Genomic DNA, 23,386 nt, shown 5'->3' with positions numbered 1-23,386 from the left:
GAACACAGCTAAAGCAGTGACTCCCACGGGCCTCAGGGTCTGACCTCAATGGTCCTAGGAGACTCATCACTCACTCTTCCAAAGCACCAGGCCCGCTCCATTCTTCAGTTCGGCCGGCCCGTCGCGCCCTCCTCTTGTCCCACACTACCCCATTCGCCTTAAGGACCGCTTTCTTCACTTTCTGTCAGGCTCCCTCTGAACTCTCTCTCGCTCGTACTGGCCTCTCCCAAGGTTGGGTTTCGGCTCCATCTTTGGCTCAGCTCATTCATTCCTCTCTCTTCCTTTCCTCCCTCCTCTCTATCTCTCTTTCCTTTCCCCTCCCTCTCCCTGCCCCCGTTCCTCTCTCTCTCCCTCTCTGCTCCCGCATTTCCCTTCGGCAGCCGCCGGAGGCTCGAGCACCATGCTCCAGCTCCTCCGCTTGCTGCCGCTCCTGCTCCTGCTGCCTCCCCCGGGATCCCCCGAGCCCCCCGGCCTGGCCACGCTGTCCCCCGGGGCGCCCCCCCAGGCCCCTGATTTGCTCTACGCCGACGGGCTGCGCGCCTACTCGGCGGGGGCCTGGGCATCGGCGGTGGCACTGCTGCGGGAGGCGCTGCGGAGCCAGGCGGAGCTGGGCCGCGCGCGGCGGGACTGCGGGGCTCACTGCGCTGCCGAGCTCGGGGCTGCGCTCCCTGCCTCCCCGGGGCCTGCCGCCCCGCCGGGCCAAGAGCCCAGGGCCTGGGAGAGGCTGCTGCTCCGTGCCACGCTGCGCCGCGCGGAATGCCTGAGCCAGTGCGCGTTGCGAAGGCTGGGTCCCGGGGGCGCGGCGCGGCTCCGCGTGGGGAGCGCGCTGCGGGATGCCTTCCGCCGCCGAGAGCCTTACAACTACCTGCAGAGGGCCTACTACCAGGTGCGCCAGCCGCCGGGGCCGACGGTGGGGTCCTGCCCCGACCCACGTCGCTGTCCTACTTTTGCTTACCAGGAGAGGGCGGGTTGCCAGAGCCAGGGCTCGGGTGGGGCTGTAGGGGGCGATCAACAGACCTCTCCTTTTAAGTAGATCTTCCAAAATCACAACCAGGACCCACTGAAGTCTCAGAGGGACAGCCTAAGGGAGAGTGCGAGCCAAGTTGGAATGGAATGGGAGTCATGAAGCAGGGTGGAAGTAGATCGAAGATGGAAGGGTCCTGACATCCTAGTCTGCCCCTCTGAGACCTATTTGGGGGTGAGGGCTGCCCCTTCCTAGGGATGAAGCCAAGGAGTTAGGGGCAAAACTCGCAGCTGGATGGGAAGTATGGGAAGGGCGGTGAGCACGAGACTTTCCTTGGGGCAGGAGGGAGCTTGGGGAAGGTAACAGGAAGAGGGCCAGGCTCGGAAGGCCCGTGAGAAGGATGTTTGGGGGTGCAGTTGGGGGCGGGGCAGTGGACACTGCGCAGCTACTGGGACAGTAGCTGTCTGTTGTCTACGTGGCTGGGGACGGGGGCTGGTCACACACCTCAGCTCAGGGTCCTAGAGACCTACGGGTTTTGCTGGTCACTCAGGTCTCCCCTACTTACCACGTTAGGTAGCCATCACTTCCACCTTGTCTCCCAAACTGAGGGCCCTCTGCCTTCAGTCCCACTGACTTCAAAGTCTTCAGACTCCCATTCCTTAGCCACCAGACTCCTGAGAGTGCCAGCATACTGGTGTCCAGGGACCTGGAGCTTGGGAGGGGGGCAGTTCTGACTGACAAGTCTTCCAGAAGGTGTGTGTCTGGGTGGGAGGCTGGTGAGAGGCAGAGGTCTGACACCCACACCTCAGGGCACTGACTCCCTCTTCCTTCCTGCTTCTCAGCTGAAGAAGTTGGACCTGGCGGCGGCAGCGGCTCACACCTTTTTTGTAGCAAACCCCACACACCTGCAGATGCGGGAGGACATGGCTAAGTACCGACGTATGTCTGGGGTTCGGCCGCAGAGCTTCCGGGACCTGGAGACACCCCCACACTGGGTGAGACCCTCAGCAGGATCCCTATCCTTCCCCAGCCCTCGACCAATAGGATATATCATACAAGCTTCCCTGGACTGCGGCCCTGTGTGTCCTGGGCATCAGGAGATCTGGGTACCGTTCTCAGTAACCCTGGATGGGGAGTCCCTCTCTGGGACTTAGTTTGCTTCCTGAGGATCACTAAAATCCCATGTTCTAACATTCTGATCCTGAGGCCCACCCTTGTCTTCCCAAAGTGAAATAGGAACCTGGAGTCCATGCCCCAAATGATACCAACACCCTTTTCCTTCTTTCTATGTCCCAATCTTGTTTGGTACCCCCTGCCCCAGGATCTCAGGTGACTGACCACTCCCCTCTCCAACAGGCAGCCTATGACTCAGGCCTGGAGCTACTGGGGCGCCAGGAGGCAGGACTGGCACTGCCCAGGCTGGAGGAGGCCCTGCAGGAGAGCCTGGCTCAGATGGAGAGCTGCCGTGCTGGCTGTGAGGGGCCTGAGGAACATCAAAGGGAGGAAGAGGAAGAAACTGGGAGCCAAGGGGGCCTCTATGAGGCTATTGCAGGTAAGAAGATGGGAGGGGGGCAGGCTCACAGCTCTAGGAGAAGGAGCATGACAAGCTGAATAGCTTATGTGTGTCCTCCACAGGGCAGTGGATCCGGGTCCTGCAGTGTCGGCAGCGCTGTGTGGGGGACATAGCCACACGGCCTGGACGCAGCTTTCCTGTCCCTGACTTCCTTCCCAGCCAGCTGAGACGGCTGCATGAGGCCTCTGCTCAGGGTCAGTTGGGGAAGGGTGAGCCCTGGGGGTGATGAATTGGAAACAGGGAAAGTGAAGGTTTGTCTTTGATGGCATCCTGAGCCTCATCTCTTCATCCTTCCCGTGTGTCTCTGGATCTGTAGTTGGTCAGGGCTCCATGGGGACCGTCACTTCTGGAGGACTCTAACTTGCTTTCCTTTGGTGCCACTGTGGAAAGCTCAGGAGATGGGCCACAGGGCTCCTTCTGCCCTTGCTGCTTCTCACCTTCCTCTATTCTGTCCTCTCTTCCTCTCCTTTGAACTCTGACCATTCAGCTCAGGTATGTTTGAGTAAGTTTTGAAAAGAAGTGGTGGAGGAGCATGTCTGCGGTGGGTGGGGGTGGGGGACGAGGGTTTGCAGTTGGTTGGCATTGGGAGATCACTTTTTCAGGCTCTGCCTCTGTCTACCTGTCATCGCTGCCTCTGTCCGGGGATCATTGCCATTCTCAGTCTGTGTGCCCCACTCCACCCTATTGTTCTGTCTCCAGTGGGGAATCTGTCCCAGGCTGTGGAAAATGTCCTGAGTGTCCTGCTCTTCTATCCAGAGGATGAGGTTGCCAAGGAAGCTCTGAACCAGTACCAGGCCCAGCTGGGAGAGCCGAGACCCAGCCTCGGGCCAAGAGAGGTACATCTCCCCAACCACTTACCCTGTGAAGTAGCCCTAAATCAAACAAATGTACCTGAGCAGTAACCCGGACTCTGTCCCCCCATTCTGGCCCAAGCACTCTAGTCACCGGAGACAACCCCAAGTTCAGCTCTGACTTGTCTCCACACCCTGCTACCCACTTCAAACCCCTTCTGAGTCCAAGTGCCAACCCATCCCTCTCCCGTTAACGTCACCCTTGCCTGCCCCCACCCTATACACACAGAATCCTCCTCCCATTTGAGCCCAGATGTCCTGAGCTGCTGAGGGAGGAAAGTTGAGTGGAGAGGCATGGTGAAGTGTTTATGGAGCATGCAGGTTGTCCCCTAGAACCGGGGCTGCCCTGCTCTCCTCCAGCTTTAACTTCCTTGTCCCACTTAACTTCTTGTCTCACCCCCTACTCCCTGCCGTTCACCTTGCCCCAGGACATCCAGCACTTTGTCCTTCGATCCCTGGGGGAGAAGAGACAACTGTACTATGCCATGGAGCACCTGGGGACCAGCTTCAAGGATCCTGTGAGTAACTTCACTTCTCTCCATCTCACTCCCACATATAAAGCTCTTAGACTGCCTGACCAAGTGGTGGTGCAGTGGATACAGCATTAGCTTGGGATGTTGAGACCCAAGTTCAAAACCTCAAGGTCGGCCCTGGCCGGTTGGCTCAGTGGTAGAGCGTCGGCCTGGCGTGCAGAAGTCCCGGGTTCGATTCCTGGCCAGGGCACACAGGAGAAGCGCCCATCTGCTTCTCCACCCCTCCCCCTCTCCTTCCTCTCTGTCTCTCTCTTCCCCTCCCACAGGGAGGCTCCATTGGAGCAAAGATGGCCCCGGGCGCTGGGGATGGCTCCTTGGCCTCTGCCCCAGGCGCTAGAGTGGCTCTGGTTGCAACAGAGCGATGCCCCGGAGGGGCAGAGATCTCCCCCTGGTGGGCAGAGCGTTGCCCCTTGGTGGGCGTGCCGGGTGGATCCCGTTGGGCACATGCGGGAGTCTGTCTGACTGTCTCTCCCCGTTTCCAGCTTCAGAAAAAAAAAAAAAAAAACCACCAAAAAAATACAAAAAAAACCCCCCAAAAACCTCAAGGTCGCTGGCTTGAGCATGGGCTCATCCAGCTTGAGCGTGGGGTCATTGACTTGAGTGTGGGATAATAAACATGACTCCATGGTCACTGGCTTCAGCCCAAAGGTCGCTGGTTTGAAGCTCAATGTCGCTGGCTTGAGCAAGGGGTCACTGGCTCAGCTGGAACCCCCCCCCCACCGCCCCCAGTCAAGGCAGATATGAGAAAGCAATCAATGAACAACTAAGATGCCACAACAACAAGTTGATGCTTCTCATCTCTCTCCCTTCTTGGCTATCTTTGTCTGTCTGTCTCTCTCTCTCTCGTAAAAAAATAAAAAAGCTCTTAGCCCTGGCCGGTTGGCTCAGCGGTAGAGCGTCGGCCTAGCGTGCGGAGGACCCGGGTTCGATTCCCGGCCAGGGCACATAGGAGAAGCGCCCATTTGCTTCTCCACCCCTCCCCCTCTCCTTCCTCTCTGTCTCTCTCTTCCCCTCCCGCAGCCAAGGCTCCATTGGAGCAAAAGATGGCCCGGGCGCTGGGGATGGCTCTGTGGCCTCTGCCCCAGGCGCTAGAGTGGCTCTGGTCGCAATATGGCGACACCCAGGAGGGTCGCAACATGGCGACGCCCAGGATGAGCAGAGCATCGCCCCCTGGTGGGCAGAGCGTCGCCCCCTGGTGGGCGTGCCGGGTGGATCCCGGTCGGGCGCATGCGGGAGTCTGTCTGACTGTCTCTCCCTGTTTCCAGCTTCAGAAAAATGAAAAAAAAATTTAAAAAAATAAAAAATAAAAAAATAAAAAAGCTCTTAGACTAGCACTTGGCAAATAGTGCTATGTAAATTGTTTTTCTTGTTGTTATGACAGGGTTTGGCCCAGGTCTTAGGGCTGTTCCCTCCACCTGGCCCTCTGGAAGCAGGAGAACCTTAATGTGGTAGTTCAGAGTCTAATATCAAGGATCAAGGCTGGACTTTGTGGGTGATGGTGCTTTTCTTGTCTGTTCCAGGATCCCTGGACTCCAGCAGCTTTCATCCCTGAGACACTTAGAGAAAAGCTCAGGTAGGTGATGCCAGTGGTGGGAGGGGCTTGCCCTGAGCCGGAAGGTGACAGACGGGGTCCTGGGAGGCTGGGTCTGGGCAAGATGGATCTGGACTGGTCTATGCATCCACTGAGTATGTCTTTCACCCCTGAGAGAGGATCAAGAGCAGCGGCCTTGGGACCATGAACCTCCACAGCCAAAACCCTTGACAGACTGGAAGGGTAAGTTCCTGGGAGAGCAGGAGTCAGGAACCTGGAGGGTCTGGGGCCTGTCAGTTAGGGCTACTGCTTGGCCTGCCTACAGGGGACCCTCAATCCCCTCTGCCTGTCCTTTCCCCTACAGATGTCCTCCTCCTGGAGGGAGTAACCCTGACCCAGGATGCAAAACAGCTGAATGGGTCGGAGCGGGCGGTGCTGGATGGCCTGCTCACCCCAGCAGAGTGTGGGGTGCTGCTGCAGCTGGCCAAGGTAAGGAGACCTGTGAGCAGGTGGCACAGCTGGCTAGTAAGGGACTCCAGGCACAGCTGCCTGCCCCCTTGTTCTTGACCTGTCCCCTTTTCTGCCTCCTCTGGTTCTCCAGCGGGGACTGGGCTTGCCACTGCCTCACTGCTGTGGATAAGTTCCTGTTCCTCTCAACTTAGAGGGCATGGGGTGGATGTTCTTTACAAATGAATTTTGCTAGAAGTTGATAGAAAGAACAAAACAAAACAAAGAACATAAAGGCATAAAAAAGTGTGAGTATGCAGGTAAAGATCCCTTGCAGTATTTTTGTTTGTTTGTTTGTTGTTGTTTTTTACAGAGACAGAGAGAGAGTCAGAGAGAAGGATAAACAAGGACAGACAGACAGGAACGGAGAGAGATGAGAAGCATCAATCATTAGTTTTTTGTTTTTGTTTTTTAAAGATTTTATTTATTGATTTTTAGAGAGAAAAGACACAGAGAGAGAAAGTGGGGGAGGAGCAGGAAGCATCAACTCATAGTTGTTTCTGGTATGTGCCTTGACCAGGGAAGCCCGGGGTTTTGAACCAGAGACCTCAGCATTCCAGGTCGGGGTTCTATCCACCACGCCACCACAGGTCAGGCATCAATCATTAGTTTTTCGTTGCGTGTTGCAACACCTTAGTTGTTTATTGATTGCTTTCTCATATGTGCCTTAACCATGGACCTTCAGCAGACCGAGTAACCCCTTGCTGGAGCTAGCGACCTTGGGTTCAAGCTGGTGGGCTTTCGCTCAAACCAGATGAGCCCGTGCTCAAGTTGGCGACCTCGGGGTCTCGAACCTGGGTCCTCTGCATCCCAGTCCAACGCTCTATCCACTGCGCCACTTTTTGGTCAGGCTCCCTTGCAGTTTTGTTACTGGCTGGGCTGATGGTTCAGTGGACACACAGACTTCTTTTTCTACCCATTGAATTCCTTCCTAGTTTGGGTTGAGTGATCCATATTCACCAGAGTGAGTCTGCCATTTTTTCTCCCCAAGTTAGAAGTGAGGAGGCAGTCAGACAGACTCCTGCATGCCAGGATCCACCTGGCATGCCCACTAGGGGGCAATGCTCTGCCCATCTGGGGCATTGCTCCATTGCAACCAGAGCCATTCTAGCACCTGAGGTGGAAGCCATGGAGCCATACTCAGCGCCCAGGCCAACTTTGCTCCAATGGAGCCGTGGCCACGGGAGGGGAAGAGAGAGACAGAGAGGAAGGAGAGGGGGAGGGTGGAGAAGCAGATGGGCGCCTCTCCTGTGTGCCTTGGCCAGGAATCGAACCCAGGACTTCCACAACTGGGCTGATGCTCTACCGCTGAGCCAACCAGCCAGAGTGAGTCTGCCATTTTATAAAGCATCAATCCTTTTTTTAAAATTGATTTTTAGAAAGATAGAGAAAGGGGAGAGAAGTGGGAAGCATCAACTCATAGTAGTTGATCCCCGTATGTGCCTTGACCAGACAAGCCCAGGGTTTCAAACTGGTGACCTCAAGTGTTCCAGGTTGACACTTTATCCACTGTGCCACCACAGGTTAGGCTGAAGCATCAATCCTTATTCTAGGCTAGCACACTCTCTTTGAGTGTGTGCTTTGTACTCAAAGCTTCTAGGTTGCAGGGAGGTAGATGAACAGTGACCCTTCATCCAGGAGCTCGCTGTAGAGAGAAGAAATCAGATGTGGAGACACAAAATTAGGGTGGGTGGTAAGTCTGATAAAAGAAATACGTACTGCCTGACCAGGTGGTGATGCAGTGAATAGAGCATTGGACTGGGACACGGAGGACCAAGGTTTGAAACCCTGAGGTCACCGGCTCAGGCACGGGCTCATCTGATTTGAGCAAGGCTCACCAGCTTGAGCCCAAGGTTGCTGGCTTGAGCATAGGTCACTCAGTCTGCTGTAGTCCCCCCAACCCCATCAAGGCAAATATGAGAAAGCAATCGATGAACACTAAAGTGCCACAACAAAGAATTAATGCTTCTCATCTCTTTTCCTCCCTGTCTGTCCCTATCTGTTCCTCTTTCTGTCTCTGTCACACACACACACACACACACACACACACACACACACACAAGAAGTATGTACTCCTTCAAATAGAAGCACTGAAATGCAAAGTCATAGAGGGCTTAGTGTGAGGGGTGGCATTTTTTTTTTTTAATGTGCCTTGACCGCGGGCCTTCAGCAGACCGAGTAACCCCTTGCTTGAGCCAGTGACATTGGGCGCAAGCTGGTGAGCTTTTTTACTCAAACCAGATGAGCCCTCGCTCAAGCTGGCGACCTCGGAGTCTAGAAACTGGGTCTTCCGCCTCCCAGTCCGACGCTCTATCCACTGCGCCACCATCTGTCTGGTCAGGCCTTTTTTTTGTACTTTTCTGAAGCTGGAAACGGGGAGAGACAGTCAGACAGACTCCCGCATGCGCCCGACCGGGATCCACCCGGCACGCCCACCAGGGGCGAAGCTCTGCCCACCAGGGGGCGATGCTCTGCTCCTCTGGGGCGTTGCTCTGCCCCGACCAGAGCCACTCCAGCGCCTGGGGCAGAGGCCAAGGAGCCATCCCCAGCGCCCGGGGCCATCCCCGCTCCAATGGAGCCTTGGCTGCGGGAGGGGAAGAGAGAGACAGAGAGGAAGGAGGGGGTGGGGGTGAAGAAGCAAATGGGCGCTTCTCCTATGTGCCCTGGCCGGGAATCGAACCCGGGTCCCCCGCACGCCAGGCCGACGCTCCACCGCTGAGCCAACGGGCCAGGGCCCCATTTTTCTTTTTTACAGAGACAAAGAGACAGAGAGAAGGATAGATAGGGACAGACAGACAGGAATGGAGAGATGAGAAGCATCAATCATTAGTTTTTCCTTGCGCATTGCGACACCTTAGTTGTTCATTGATTGCTTTCTCATATGTGCCTTGACCGCGGGCCTTCAGCAAACTGAGTAACCCCTTGCTCAAGCCAGCGACCTTGGGTCTAAGCGGGTGAGCTTTTTGCTCAAGCCAGATGAGCCTGCGCTCAAGCTGGCAACCTCGGGGTCTCGAACCTGGGTCCTCTGCATCCCAGTCCAACGCTCTATCCACTGTGCCACCACCTGGTCAGGCGGGGGTGGGGGTGGCATTTGAGCTCAGTTGTAAGGATGTGTTAATGAGGCAGAGAAAGGGAGGAGAGTCAGGCTTTGAGGGAGAAGGGGTTAATAGCATAGGGCAGACCTCACAATGACTACCTGTGTGATGTTGGGCAATGTATTTTAACATCTCTGAGCCTAGTGTCCTCATCTATAAAATGGGGCTAAATGCAATGGCTTTGTGATAGTGTTGTTCTGAGGATTAAATGAGTTAGCACATGGTAAAGATCTTAGAAGACTATAGAAAGTGGCCAGTATCTAGCTGTCACTGTTATCATCTGCCTGTATATTATTTGGAGGTGATATAGGGGAGAGACCCAGAGCTGGAGTCACAAGAGAGATGGTGAAGAGCCCTGTGTACCCTACCAAGGATGGTAGGACAGCTTATTGAAGGATTTAAGGAAGGGGTTGACTTGAGTGTTCCTGTAGAACCTCCAAAGGCAGGGTCTGGAGTCACCACCATCCTGTAGAACTGGTGGGTCCCTCTAGTGGCAGTGTGGAGAAAAGCAATGGGAGGGGAAAGTAAGGGAGGACCCTGGAGTGATGGAGGGCGCCTGCTTTAGGTTAGGTCCTTATTTCAAGGGAGTGAAGAAAAGGGGACAGATGAGAAATATGTAGAAAATCAAAGACAGAAAAGTTAAGGACTAAATCTGTATGGAAGATGATGGAAGACTGGCCTTCAAGGGTAACTCCCAACATCAGACCTTTCTGTTCCTTGATTACACTAAACTCATTCTGGCCTCAGGACTGCATCACTTGCTACTTCTGCTGCCTGGAACATTTTTCTCTCAGATATTCAAGTGGCTCCTTCATATCATTTGGTTTAAATTCAGATGTACCTTGTCAACTAGCTGTACTGTAGCCACAAGGTTGTAGCCCTGCTTATATTTTCTTTGTAACATTTAACTGAATTGATCTGGTTGGTTGGTTTGTTATCTGAAAATATAAACTCCACCTAGCGTGCGGAGGACCCGGGTTCGATTCCCGGCCAGGGCACACAGGAGAAGCGCCCATTTGCTTCTCCACCCCTCCGCCGCGCCTTCCTCTCTGTGTCTCTCTTCCCCTCCCACAGCCAAGGCTCCATTGGAGCAAAAATGGCCCGGGCACTGGGGATGGCTCTGTGGCCTCTGCCTCAGGCGCTAGAGTGGCTCTGGTCGCAACATGGCGACGCCCAGGATGGGCAGAGCATCGCCCCCCTGGTGGGCAGAGCATCACCCCATGGTGGGCGTGCTGGGTGGATCCTGGTCGGGTGCATGCGGGAGTCTGTCTGACTGTCTCTCCTTGTTTCCAGCTTCAGAAAAATGCAATAAAAAAAACCCCCAAAAAAACAAAATATAAACTCCATGAGAACAGGGACCTTTTCATGTTCATAATTGTGTCCCCTGTGCCTAGAACAATGCCTGGCACATAGTAGATGCTCAGTACAAATTTGTTGAATGAATGAATACAAGAATAGAAGGTTAAATGACTTGCATGACAAAATGGACTCTCAAAGATGAGGTTTAGCCTGACCTGTGGTGGCGCAGTGGATAAAGCGTCGACCTGGAAATGCTGAGGTCACCGGTTCGAAACCCTGGGCTTGCCTGGTCAAGGCACATATGGGAGTTGATGCTTCCAGCTCCTCCCCACCTTCTCTCTCTGTCTCTCTCTCCTCTCTATCTCTCTCTCTCTCTCCCTTTCTCTCTCCTCTCTAAAATGAATAAATAAAATTTTAAAAAAATTAAAAAATAAAAAAAGATGAGGTTTATATATGGGATAACTAGGTACTGGTACGTTAACTGAGTTTCAAAAACCAAACAGAAAAATAAGTGTCCAAATATGAGGAGATGCCCCCCAGGTGATGACAGTCGTGTAGCTGTTGGGTGATTGGGACTTCGCATCAAGGCTTCTCACATTCTCCAAGAGCGTGTCAGTGGGAAGAGGTCAGAGAGAGATACCTCAGCTGGACTGGCCTATCGAGCTTCTGCTGGAGTCCTGTCTCCAGATAGACGCCTCTGATCTTTGCTCATCAGGGGTGAATGATCAAGCCGTCCTGCACCCCTTTCCCAGCTGTCCTTACCCTCTCAGAGGCCCTTTCCCCACTGCAGGATGCTCGCCAGAGTTCTGTGCACAGGCCCCTCAGCCAGTAGGACTCCAGATCTTTACAAGAGAGTGACAATACAAATGTGAAGATAGTCGTTCTCTGGGGAAGGACAGCAGCTCAGGAAAAATAGCCACCAGAGAACTCTGGGAGCTCCTAGCCTCTTCCAGAGAGTGGCAGGGTTGGAAGAAAGGTCTTGTGGTCTGTGGGCACTGAAGTGAGCAGAAGTCCAAGGCTGAAGGACGGTGACTCTAGTCAGCTCCCTTCTATTGTATTTAGGATGCAGCTGAGGCTGGAGCCAGGTCTGGCTATCGAGGCCGCCGCTCCCCTCACACCCCCCACGAACGCTTCGAGGGGCTCACAGTGCTCAAGGCTGCGCAGGTGAGAGAGGAGGTACCCATGCCCTGGTCTGATGCCCAGAACTGGAGAAGAGGATATATAGGAGGCTGGGCGCAAGGGCCTGGGCTTCCCCCATGGAGGGGCTCTCCTGGGACTGAGAGTCCTTAAGTCCTCTGCCCAGGATTGAGGAGGGGTTGTCATGGAGCCAGTGGAAGGAGCATTTGGAGCTGATGGGCAGGCTGGGTCCTGAGATCAAGCCCACCCTTCCATTGCCTCCCTCCTTTCTTGTCCTTCCTGTTGCCTGCAGCTCGCCCGGGCTGGGGCTGTGAGCACTCATGGTGCTAAGCTGCTTCTGGAGGCGAGCGAGCGAGTGCGGATCCTAACTCAGGCCTACTTCTCCCCGGAACGGCCCCTGCATCTGTCCTTCACCCACCTGGTGTGCCGTACTGCCATCGAAGGTAACTGCTGGGACCCCACTGTTCCTTCCCAGCCTTGGGTCCCTGTGGGGCGCTGCATATCCTCAACACCCCCAAACTGTGTGGGTTCATCTTCACTCCTAAAAGATTTTGACTCCTCTGCCCAAGTGGAGGCCTGGCCTCTCTGCTTAGCTGTGACCTCCAAGGTTCAGGGTGGGTGTGGATGGTGGTGGAAGGGAAGGGGGGCACAGAGACATTCCCCAGGCCCCTGTACTTTCTAGGGGAGCAAGAGCAGCGCATGGACCTGAGTCACCCGGTGCACGCCGACAACTGCGTCCTGGACCCTGACACCGGAGAGTGCTGGCAGGAGCCCCCAGCCTACACTTATCGGGACTACAGGTGGGCAGCCCCTCCGGTGACCAGGCAGGTGGGCCTGGGTCGGGATCTCACTGCCTCCTGTCTTCCTCCTCCAGTGGACTCCTCTACCTCAATGATGACTTCCAGGGCGGGGACCTGTTCTTCACAGAGCCCAATGCCCTTACTGTCAGGGTAAGTGAGGTGGGGGTTGGGACAGGGAGCCCAGCTGTGGGCTCAGGATTCAAAACAGAAGGTTCCCAGAGGCAAATGCAGGGAAATGGCTGGGGCCACTTTAACCCTTTCCTTCCCTGGCCTCCCCACCCCTCTTTACCACTTGTCCGTGCTCAGGGGCTCTCCTAGCAGAAGTTGATTATGCCCCCCAGGAGATATCAAAGTGGCCCCTCCAGATCCTGCCCTCAGTGTCTGCCTCACCTCTTTAGGGAGGGTGGGTGAGCACAGGGCCCCAAGTCCCTATTCCATGTAGAAACTGGGAGCTAGAAGGAGGTAGAAGGAGAGGACAGTGAATTCTCCTTGTCTACTGCTCTGTCATACCAACTACCTCCTTCTCTCCTTACCACCATCCGATACCTATAATCCAGGCCCTCCTTGGGGCAGAAGAATGTCCCCAAGTCCTTATCCCCAGTACCCTGAGTCTGGTCCTGTGCTAATTTCCACAGATTACTTCACACCCAATTCAAAGAATTAGACCAGAAAAGTCAGGGAACCCAGGGGGCAGGGAGGGACTAATGGGGGGCCCTTGATGGAGGCCCCTTCTCGTTTGGCTCTTTTAGCCTCAGTCTAGCACTTGTGCTCCCAAGTGCAGCCCAGTTTCCTTCCTATTTGTCCCAAACTAGTCCATGAATTAAGGAGTGGGAAGTGATGGGCAAGAGAGCTGACCTTTTGGTGCCTCCTGCCCTGTCCTGATCTGGGAGTCAGGGCCAAGTTCTCCGAGGGCCTCTCCCTGGAGCTGAACCTGCCCTCATCCCCCAGGCTCAGGTTCGTCCTCGCTGCGGACGCCTCGTGGCCTTCAGCTCCGGTGGGGAAAATCCCCATGGTGTGTGGGCCGTGACTCGGGGTCGGCGCTGCGCCCTGGCACTGTGGCACACGTGGGCCCCTGAGCACAGGGAGCAGGTGAGAAGGAGCAGGAATAGGAAGGATGTCTCTCCTGCTGTGTGAACATGGGCAGCCTGGTGGGAGAGGGGCAGGGGCTAAGATGACCCAGGGAGGCTCCTTGGGGCAGGGTGGCTGCAGAGGATTGGGCCAGACTCCCCTCCCACCTCCCAGGAGTGGACAGAAGCCAAAGAGCTGCTGCAGGAGCCAGAGCAGGAGGAGAAGGATAATGAGGAGCAGGAAGAAATGCCCAGCAGAGACCCCTCCCCAGAACCTCCCAGCCGCAGGCTTCAGCGGGTCCAGGACAAGGCTGGGAAGCCGCCTCGAGTCCGAGAGGAACTGTGAGGAGCTGAGCCAGCTCCTTGGGGATGTGGCCACTTGACTTGAAAAGAGCTGCCTCGATTCTAGGACCCACAAGAAGCCCCCATGTGTCAGGAGCAGAACAGCAAGCTCTCTGTCCCTGTACCCCCGCCATCTTGGGGATCACAAGGGCTGTCGAACCCTGGACTCAGAGGACACTGTACAGACTATCCGACAGCTCACCAGGTCTGAGGAGCCGGGCTTGGTCCCAGCTGATGGGCCTCCAGCCCCAGCACAGAGGACATGATGCCTCCCTGGGAAGAAATAGCAGGGGGCAGAGCCTGACTGCTTCAAACGGAGGATGAGCGGGGAGAATAACCCCACTGCCCTCTCCCAGCCTGTCAATAAAGAACATGAAGATCCCTCAGCCAGAGCCTGTCAAGTGTATCACAGTTTCTGTGGTGGCTGGAGACGGAAGCGGCTATGGCTGGCTTGGGAGGAGACAGGTGTCTTCGGGCCTCCCAGAGGTGGAGCCACTCACGCCTGTGATTTGTCAGGGAAATCTCAGCCACCTGCTCCCCTCATGCAAATTTACCCAAACCCCTGACAGCTGCTCCTTGGGCCTCCAGCTCTAAGCCCTGTCTTCCCTCTGAGCTTGGCCAAGACTTAGCTTGATCCTTAAGGCTCCTGCTTTCACAGCCCCAGCAGGACTTTGAGTCATGGGGGCAAGTAGTGGGCCAAACCCCAGATGGGAGCAGGGGATGGGGCTGCCCTCCACTTGCAATCCTTTCTGTACCCACAGTAGGGATAGACCTGTCTGTCCATCCTTCTGAATCCCCTGTACCCCACACCCTGCCCCCCAGGATCAGATCCTGGGGCAGCTGGTTAGGGTTTGTCGGGAAGAAGGATTATCCAGATCAGTCCCTTCTAATCTCAGCTCCCGCCTGAACTCTCCCCATAGTGACCAGAACCCTCTTTCCCCACCATCCTGAACTAAGGAATATAGTTTTGTGTATTGACAATTGGGCCATCTCTCACCCTCATATTCTGGCTCTTGGAATGGTTGCTAGGTAGGCCCTGGGTGCCAAGATCATCACGACTGGTGAGGGCCAGGGCCTGGGGGTGGGGGCTGCGGGGGCTGTGGTGGCTCCTGCTCCTCTGCACCCTCCCAAACCTCAACCTTTAATCCTCACAGCTTTGCTCTAATCCCAGGGGGCCTGATGCTCCTCTCTCTGCCTGCAGAGACTGAGCGGGGAAGCACTCCTTCCACCTCTCCTCCCTCCAGGGCCTGTGGGGGGCTGCTCCTCTATAGCCAGGCACTCCTGCTCCTGCCCCTCCCCCAGGCTGGGCCCAAGTTGGTCTGGAAGCTGCACACCTCTCTCCTGTTCTCTCCCCCCCATCCCGCCCGTGCCAGCTGATTTCATTTGCCTGACGTCCGTCCTTGTTGGCCCTACCCTTCCCTGTCGGTGCCCCCCCTCCTCAGAGTGGGGCCAGGCCAGGCCAGCTTCGCTGGCAGCAGAGCCGGGGCAGGTGACGAGCTGGCGTCGCAGCTGAGGGAGTGAGGACGCGCTTGGGAACCGGAGCTGGAAACCTGGGAGAAGTCCAGTCAGAGCCCAAGTAAGAGGGAGCTGGTCTGCTCCCCGGAGGTGCGGGCTGCAGGGAGGGCTCGGGCAGTGCTGGGCTGGCTGTACAGGACTCCAAACTTGGAGGGGACAATGGGGGAGGTGCTGTAGACCACCCGGTCATTTCTCTAGTTGTTGGAGTGGGCTCTCGCCCTCATGAAGAGTCTGGTGTGGGTGTGAGGGACAGAAAAATGGCCTGGTGGGGATTTCCTCTTTGCCTACCCCATGTTCCTGGCAGGAGCAGGAGCTACCCCTCAACCCGTCAGCCATGGGGGAGATGGAACAGCTGCGGCAGGAAGCGGAACAGCTCAAGAAGCAGATTGCAGTAACCCCAGAACCTTCCCACTAGGGACCCCTGAAAATATGGAAATGGGGACATGAGGGAGTGTGGCCTGGGAGGAAGGAGGCTGGGTTCACTCTTGAGTGGCACCTTAGAGACCTCTGACCTGGGAGTGACCAGAGACTGTCTGGATCTCATATTTGAGATGTCACCAAACCACAGAGCCCCAAGCCCACCTACCTCAGAGGCCCATTCACCTCCTACTCTGCCCTTCCCTCCCCTGACGTCTGCTTTTTCCCCAGGATGCCAGGAAAGCATGTGCTGACATTACTCTGGCAGAGGTGAGACTCCTGTCTCCCTGAGGCAGGGCCTGAGGGGAGAAGAGGGCATGGGAGCTCCCTGACCAGCCCAAGCTTTAGTGCATATGTCCTTGGAATGAGGAATAACAGTAATTAATTCATTCAACAAACATTTAGTGAGAACTCTCTGGGCCAGGGACCATATTGGAAGCTAAAGACGATGCTGTCTCTATTATCCATAAAACAAGAGTGATCACACTCCCTCACCTTGCAGGGTGGTGAGGATGAAGAAAGGGATGGTACTTTGTAAATCACAAAACCCTTGGAGATGCCAGTTACTAGTTGTCTAATATAGTATTTCAATTCTAGGATGCACACCTTTTCACATTTTGACATTTCTGAAATCAAGATGCATCCAACAATAGATGATACCTTACAATTAAAATGGGCAGTATTTTTTTCTTTCTTGATAATACATAAAAGAATGGTGCTTCCTAGAGTAGGTTGCATCTTAGATAGGATTAAATATCTCAATAAGAGTAAGCATTTACTGCCTGACCAGGCAGTGGCACAATGGACAGAGTGTCAGCCTTGGGATGCTGAGGAACCAGGTTCGAAACCCCAAGGTTGCTGGCTTGAGCATGAGCTCATCTGGCTTGAGTGCAGGCTCACCAGATTGAGCATGGGGTCATAGACATGACCTCATAATTGCTGTCTTGAGCCCAAAGGTCACTGGCTTGAAGCCCAAGGTCGCTGGCTTGAGCAAGGGACACTCGCTCTGCTATAGCCCCCCCCCCATCAAGGCACATATGAGAAAGCAATCAATGAACAATTAAGATGCCGTAACGAAGAATTGATGCTTCTCATTTCTCTCCCTTCCTGTCTGTCTGTCTGTCTGTCTCTACTCCCACTAAAGAAAAAGAAAAAAATAAGTAAGCATTTACTGAACATTTACCATGAGACAGACACTGGGCTAAGTTGCTTAAATACATAATTTCATTCAATTTTCATGACAACCCCATAAGGTAGATGCTATGAACATTTATAAATGAGGAAACAGGCTCAGAGAGGTTAAGTAAGTTGATCAAGATAATAAAGCAGGCAAATGGCAAGTTAAGTCTGCTGGCCCTGGAGTCCCAGACAAAGTCTAGAAGCTGGACAAAGTTTAAGGGGCATAGGACCACAAATTCCAGTAGGTGCAATTTAAGGTCACAGTGATACCCTAGATACCCAGTTAGAGTTGGCTGTGCTGCAGTGGTACGTGTGTGTGAACAGGCTCCTGGTGGTTTGGGACTATTGAACGTGTACATATCTTCCTAAATTCATGTTCAGCAACTTCACATTGGCATCTTGACACTGGCCAACCTCCCCTCACCCCCACTGGAGAGGGAGTTGTTAAACACTTAATAACAGGCCACTGGCTGTCTCTCACATCAATGTAAGCCACTACAGGGCAGTCTTATTTTTTTAAATTAATTTTATTTATTTATTCATTTTAGAGGGGGGGGAGCAGGAAGCTTCAACTCCCATATGTGCCTTGACTGGGCAAGGGTTTTGAACCGGCAACCTCAGCATTCCAGGTCGATGCTTATCCACTGCGCCACCACAGGTCAGGCCAGAGTCTTATTTCTGTAAGGCTCTACCCAGAGCCTGGCACAAGGTAGAAACTTGTACAGATTGGTGCCTGTAACACTGACATCAGGACACGTATCCTGCTCACCCTGATTCCTTTTTATTTTTCTTTATTGATTTTAGAGAGGAAGGGAGACAGAAACATCTGTTTCTGTATGTGCCCTGACTGGGGATCAAACCAGCAACCTTGGCATATAGGGACAATGCTCTGACCAGCTGAGCTATCCAGCCAGGGCTTACCCTGACTTTTCTTTCTTTTTATTCTTCTTATTTTTTTTTTTTTTTTTGTAAGAGAGAGACAGAGAGAGGGACAGACAGACAGGAAGGGAGATGAGAAGCATCAACTCGTAGTTGCAGCACTTTAGTTGTTCCTCGATTGCTTTTCATATGTGCCTTGCTCAAGCCAGCAACCTTGGGCTTTAAGCCAGCAACCTTAGGGCTCAACTCAGCAACCATGGGGTCATGTCTATGACCCTGTGCTCAAGCTGGTGAGCCTGCACTCAAGCCGGTGACCTCTCACCCCGATTTCTAATGCCCCATTTCTGCAGCTTGTGTCTGGCCTAGAAGTTGTGGGACGAATCCAGATGCGGACGAGGCGGACGTTAAGGGGACATTTGGCCAAGATTTATGCCATGCACTGGGCCACTGACTCCAAGTGAGGCTTGAGAGGTGCCTAGAGGGGAGGGGAGGCAGGAAGGAGAGGCTTGGGTGACATGGGATGCCCTCTCCCCAGGCTGCTGGTAAGTGCCTCACAAGACGGGAAGCTGATCGTGTGGGACACCTACACCACCAATAAGGTACCAGCCCTGCCTCCTGCCGTCCATCAGCCCATCCTTCCTTGGGGACACTATGCCTACCCTTCTCTGCTTTCTCCACCTGGGAGCTCAGCCCAGACCCTGCTTCTGTCCACCCGGCCCTCCTGCAGGTACATGCCATCCCTCTGCGCTCCTCCTGGGTCATGACCTGTGCCTATGCCCCATCAGGGAACTTTGTGGCGTGTGGGGGGCTGGACAACATGTGCTCCATCTACAGCCTCAAGTCCCGAGAGGGCAATGTCAAGGTCAGCCGGGAACTCTCTGCCCACACAGGTGAGTGAGACCTTCTCTTCCCGTCCCATCTTGAGGGGTCCAGGGGAGCTGTGGCTGCTGGGTTCTGGCTGTCACCAGGGCACTGTCCTAACCACCTCCAGGTTATCTCTCCTGCTGCCGCTTTCTGGATGACAACAACATTGTGACCAGCTCTGGAGACACCACGTGGTGAGGACTGAGCACGGTGGGCGCTGGGCAGGGGAGGCAGCTCTGTCCAGGTCTCTCTCTGTGACAGTCTCCCTTCCTCCTGGCAGTGCTCTGTGGGATATCGAGACTGGGCAGCAGAAGACTGTGTTTGTAGGACACACAGGGGACTGCATGAGCCTGGCTGTGTCTCCTGACTTCAAACTCTTCATTTCCGGGGCCTGTGATGCCAGCGCCAAGCTGTGGGATGTGCGGGAGGGGACCTGCCGGCAGACTTTCACTGGCCATGAGTCAGACATCAACGCTATCTGTGTGAGCCCCCTTTGTGCTCCAACTGCTGGGACCACCTCACCACCCCAAATGCACGTCCTTCACCCTTTCCAGAGCCCCCCACCTGTCTTTTTAACTTTCTACTTTAAAATAATTTCATCTTTCAAGAAAGTTGTGAGAGTAACAGAGTTCCCATCTACTCTTCACCCATATTCAGTTAACATTTTACATTTGTTTTATCATTCTCTCTGCAGAGGAAGGGATGGAGAAATGGAGGGAAAGATGCTAGCTAGCTATCTAGCTAGATAGACACATACCCCTAGAGGTAGATGTATGTGTACATTTTGTTAATTTTTCCCCTGTTTTGAGAGTATGTTGCAGGTATCATGTGTCTACCACTTAAATACTTTAGTGTATTTCTAAACATAGGCTATTCTCGCCCTGGCCGGTTGGCTCAGTGGTAGAGCGTCGGCCTGCCGTGCGGGGGACCCGGGTTCGATTCCCGGCCAGGGCACATAGGAGAAGCGCCCATTTGCTTCTCCACCCCCCCCTCCTTCCTCTCTTTCTCTCTCTTCCCCTCCCACAGCCAAGGCTCCATTGGAGCAAAGATGGCCCGGGCGCTGGGGATGGCTCCTTGGCCTCTGCCCCAGGCGCTAGAGTGGCTCTGGTCGCAGCAGAGTGACGCCCCGGAGGGGCAGAGCGTCGCCCCCTGGTGGGCGTGCCGGGTGGATCCCGGTCGGGCGCATGCGGGAGTCTGTCTGTCTCTCCCCATTTCCAGCTTCAGAAAAATACAAAAAAAATAATAATAAAATAAAATAAACATAGGCTATTCTCTTACATAGCCACAGTAAATTCCTTTTTTTTTTTAGAGAGAGAGACAGGAAGGAAAGATAAAAAGAATCAACTTGTAGTGGCAGCACCTTAGTTGTTCATTGATTGCTTTTTTAAATGTGCCTTGACCAGGGGGCTCCAGCTGAGCCAGTGACCCCTTGCTCAAGCCAGCGACCTTGGGCTTCAGTCAGCGATCATGGGGTCTGATTCTGTGCTCAAGCCGGGGACCTTGGGGTTTCACACCTGGGTCCTCAGCATGCCAGGTTGACAGTCTATCCACTGCGCCACTGCCTGGCTAGGCATATAATTCTTAGAATCAGGAAATTTATCAGTGACACAATAAGAATCTACAGTCTATATTCACATCTCACCAATCATCTCAAAAATATCTGTAACAGCAGTGTTTTTTCCCTGCCAGGAATGCGTATTGCTTTTACTTGCCACATCTTAATTTCCTTTAAACTGGAACTGTTTTTCTACCTTTATCTTTCATGACATTAACATTTTTAGAGTACAAACTGATTTTCTGTAGACTTTCCTTCTATTTGAGTTGATCTGACATTTCCTCATGATGAGGTTCAGGTTATGCATTTGTACTTGGCCCTGCTCCTACACTCTGATCCAGCCGAGACTATAGTGGGAAGTCAGACAGCCTGCGCCCTTCTAGCCATGTGATCCTGAGCGAGCTGCAGGCTCTCCCTCAGCCTCATGGGAATAAGGCTGGTCCGCAGCGCTGTCATGAGGAACAAGTGAAGGGTCTGGGAGAGCCACCGGGGTGCATGAAGAATGGTGCAACCTCCTTTCTCACCACAGGCCCGAGAAGGGACAGGCAGGGAGGCTGAGAGAAAGAAGCAGCTTGTCCTGAAGCCACCAGGACAGGAGTCAGGGAGAGGGCAGCCCAGGTTTGAGTCCTGACCCTCTTGCCACCTGTGCCCTTAGTTCTTCCCCAATGGAGAGGCCATCTGCACAGGCTCCGACGACGCCTCCTGCCGCCTGTTTGACCTGCGGGCAGACCAGGAGCTGACCGCCTACTCCCATGAGAGCATCATCTGCGGCATCACGTCTGTGGCCTTCTCCCTCAGTGGCCGCCTACTCTTTGCAGGCTACGATGACTTCAACTGCAATGTCTGGGACTCCATGAAGGGCGAGCGTGTGGGTAAGGGCCAGCCCCCAGCTACTGCCATCTCAGATGGATGTACCCTCCTCCCAGAAACCCTTGTTGGGAACCTCTTACCACTGTTTCCTAAGTATTAGACGAGCTCTACCCCTGGAACCCAGTCCCCTTTTGGTTTCCAATATAGGACAATCTTCCCTGAAAGAAACGTTCTAAGGTGGCCTTCTCCACCGCCCACTGTCATAGCTGCTCCTGGCCACTTGAATGTCCATCAGGTCTGGGTTTCAGGAGCATCCACTGAAGGAAAGGGCAGTCTCGGGGAACTATGCAACGAACAGAATCAGATCTAGAATGACCCGAGAGTCCTAGATAAGCTAGGGGCTAGTGTGGCTTCTTATCTTGGGAGAGGTCAGGTCCTGACTAAAATAACACTGGCCTGAGAGTCAGGATGCAAATCCTAATTCTGTGGCTTACTTTCTGAGTGCCCTTGGGCCTGTCACTTCTCCCTGGGCCTCAGTCCCTTCCTTTGGAAATAAATAGCATGAGTGGTTACTTTCCTAGTTTTCCAACCCCCATCAATAGACTTCTGGCTCTTTTCACAGCACACTGACAATGCCAACCTTCCTGCACCCTCTCTGCCCCTCCTCCACTTCAGGTTCTTGACAGAGCCTGGCCTCAAGAGAAACCCCACTGCTTAGGGCTAATCCTCTTTCAGTCTTCCAGTCTCCATCAGGGGAGGCTGAAGAGTCAGAGCCCAGCCTACCTAACCTAGGATTAGGTGCACACACTCCCTGCCAAACCAGCGCATGGAGACACGCTGACTCTTCTCCCTTTTCCTCAGGCATCCTCTCTGGCCATGACAACAGGGTCAGCTGCCTGGGGGTCACAGCTGATGGGATGGCAGTGGCCACTGGTTCCTGGGACAGCTTCCTCAAAATCTGGAACTGAGGAAGTTGGAGGGGAGGTAAAAGGCCATGCACACACTCAGCTGCCCCTTCCCCTGCCCTGTTTCTTTAAGGTTCCTTGAAGGCTTTCTCTTCTAAACCCCAGCTACCATTCCCACCAAGATTTCTCCTTTGAGGATAGTGGGGACCACACAGAGTGTGCCTTCAGGAGGAAGAATCAGGGATGGGCAGAGAACTGCCCCATCTCCTCCCATGGCCTCCCTTCTCCACTGTCCTGACAGTTTCTTCTTTAATGAGCAAAGACAACTACCCCTCCCCAGCCCTTGGCAGGCCCAGCAGGCTTCCGAGATGCGGCTCCAGACCCTAGGAGCCCTCCCCTAGAGTTACTACCTTAGTCATGACCCGTGTGGCACAGGGCACTCAGCCCCGTGACTATGGCTGTGGAACCACCAGGGTCCTTGGCCCCTTCTCCTTCAAGCTTTCTCCTTTTTCTACCTTCTTTTTTTCTCTCCAAAGCACCTGCAATAAAGTATATAACACCCTGGTATATCTGTGATGTTTGGCTTCCAACCTACTTCTGTTCCAAAAAGATTCAGTTCCCACTTAAGAAAGTATTACAGGTACAAGTGATAAAGTGTGGGTATTACAAAGCTTGTGGGCAGAAAGTAGGTTGGAGGCAGAAGGCCAAGTTTTCTGGGGAAGGCCTGAGACGGGTCGGGAGAGAAGATATTCACCGGTGGCTAGGGCCTGTGTGCACAGCAGTTTCCCACAGCCTGCCTTCAGTGCATACATGTATGTTTGTACAGGAGGATTATGTTGAGAAAGAATCAGATTAGAAAAGGCCTTGAGGGCCTGACCTGTGTGGTGCAGTGGATAAAGCATTGACCTGGAACACTGAGGTCACCGGTTCGAAACCCTGCGTTTGTCTGGTCAAGGCACATATGGCAATTGATGCTTCCTACTCCTCCCTCCATTCTCTCTCTCTGTCTCTCTCACTCTCTCCTCTCTAAAATAAATGAATAAATAAATAAATAAATGTATTCTTTTTTTTTTTTTTTTTCCTGAAGCTGGAAACGGGGAGAGACAGTCAGACAGACTCCCGCATGCGCCCGACCAGGATCCACCCGGCACGCCCGCCAGGGGCGATGCTCTGCCCCTCTGGGGCGTCGCTCTGCCGCGACCAGAGCCACTCTAGCGCCTGGGGCAGAGGCCAAGGAGCCATCCCCAGCGCCCGGGCCATCTTTGCTCCAATGGAGCCTTGGCTACAGGAGGGGAAGAGAGAGACAGAGAGAAAGGGGGGGGGGGGGGGGGTGGAGAAGCAAATGGGCGCTTCTCCTATGTGCCCTGGCCGGGAATCGAACCCGGGTCCCCCGAACGCCAGGCTGACGCTCTACCGCTGAGCCAACCAGCCAGGGCAAATGTATTCTTTTTTAAAAATCTAAAGAAAAAAAAGTCTTGAATGTCAGGCTAGAGTCAGACTTTTTTTTTAAATTTTATTTATTTTTTTTTTACAGAGACAGAGAGTGAGTCAGAGAGAGGGATA

General features: G+C 54.0%; 2 protein-coding genes and 1 non-coding gene across 5 annotated transcripts; all 3 read left to right on the top strand.

Annotated features, from left to right (window-relative positions):
- The first annotated feature begins 365 nt into the window (after positions 1-365).
- On the top strand, positions 366-14,085 carry P3H3 (prolyl 3-hydroxylase 3). Of its 2 annotated transcripts, none has more exons than XM_066260437.1 (15): positions 366-886; positions 1,807-1,959; positions 2,321-2,516; positions 2,600-2,731; positions 3,294-3,373; positions 3,817-3,906; positions 5,442-5,494; positions 5,628-5,695; positions 5,817-5,941; positions 11,416-11,517; positions 11,783-11,933; positions 12,173-12,290; positions 12,365-12,440; positions 13,239-13,379; positions 13,533-14,085. In XM_066260437.1, the coding sequence occupies exons 1-15, from the start codon at positions 401-403 to the stop codon at positions 13,701-13,703; spliced, it is 2,142 nt and encodes a 713-aa protein (XP_066116534.1). In that variant the 5' UTR covers positions 366-400; the 3' UTR covers positions 13,704-14,085. The 2 variants fall into 2 exon arrangements, with proteins under 2 accessions (XP_066116534.1, XP_066116523.1); XM_066260426.1 differs by having other exon boundaries at positions 3,237-3,373.
- Positions 14,086-14,855: 770 nt separating this feature from the next.
- On the top strand, positions 14,856-22,390 carry GNB3 (G protein subunit beta 3). 2 transcript variants are annotated; one of them, XM_066260459.1, is made up of 10 exons: positions 14,856-15,275; positions 15,519-15,605; positions 15,863-15,901; positions 18,040-18,146; positions 18,225-18,288; positions 18,417-18,579; positions 18,681-18,747; positions 18,834-19,035; positions 20,764-20,980; positions 21,957-22,390. In XM_066260459.1, exons 2-10 carry the CDS (start codon positions 15,549-15,551, stop codon positions 22,016-22,018), a joined length of 978 nt encoding a protein of 325 aa, XP_066116556.1. In that variant the 5' UTR covers positions 14,856-15,275; positions 15,519-15,548; the 3' UTR covers positions 22,019-22,390. The 2 variants fall into 2 exon arrangements, with proteins under 2 accessions (XP_066116556.1, XP_066116547.1); XM_066260450.1 differs by having other exon boundaries at positions 14,861-15,275; positions 21,780-22,390.
- TRNAG-GCC (transfer RNA glycine (anticodon GCC)) lies at positions 19,432-19,507 on the top strand. Its single transcript has one exon. It is a non-coding gene; the product is annotated as a tRNA-Gly (tRNA).
- Positions 22,391-23,386: the final 996 nt, after the last annotated feature.

This window comes from Saccopteryx bilineata, chromosome 1, assembly GCF_036850765.1.
Source record: "Saccopteryx bilineata isolate mSacBil1 chromosome 1, mSacBil1_pri_phased_curated, whole genome shotgun sequence".
In the NCBI taxonomy this organism is placed as follows: domain Eukaryota; kingdom Metazoa; phylum Chordata; class Mammalia; order Chiroptera; family Emballonuridae; genus Saccopteryx; species Saccopteryx bilineata.
Note: the sequence above shows the minus strand (reverse complement) of the source record. Positions and strands in the feature narration are given on the sequence as shown.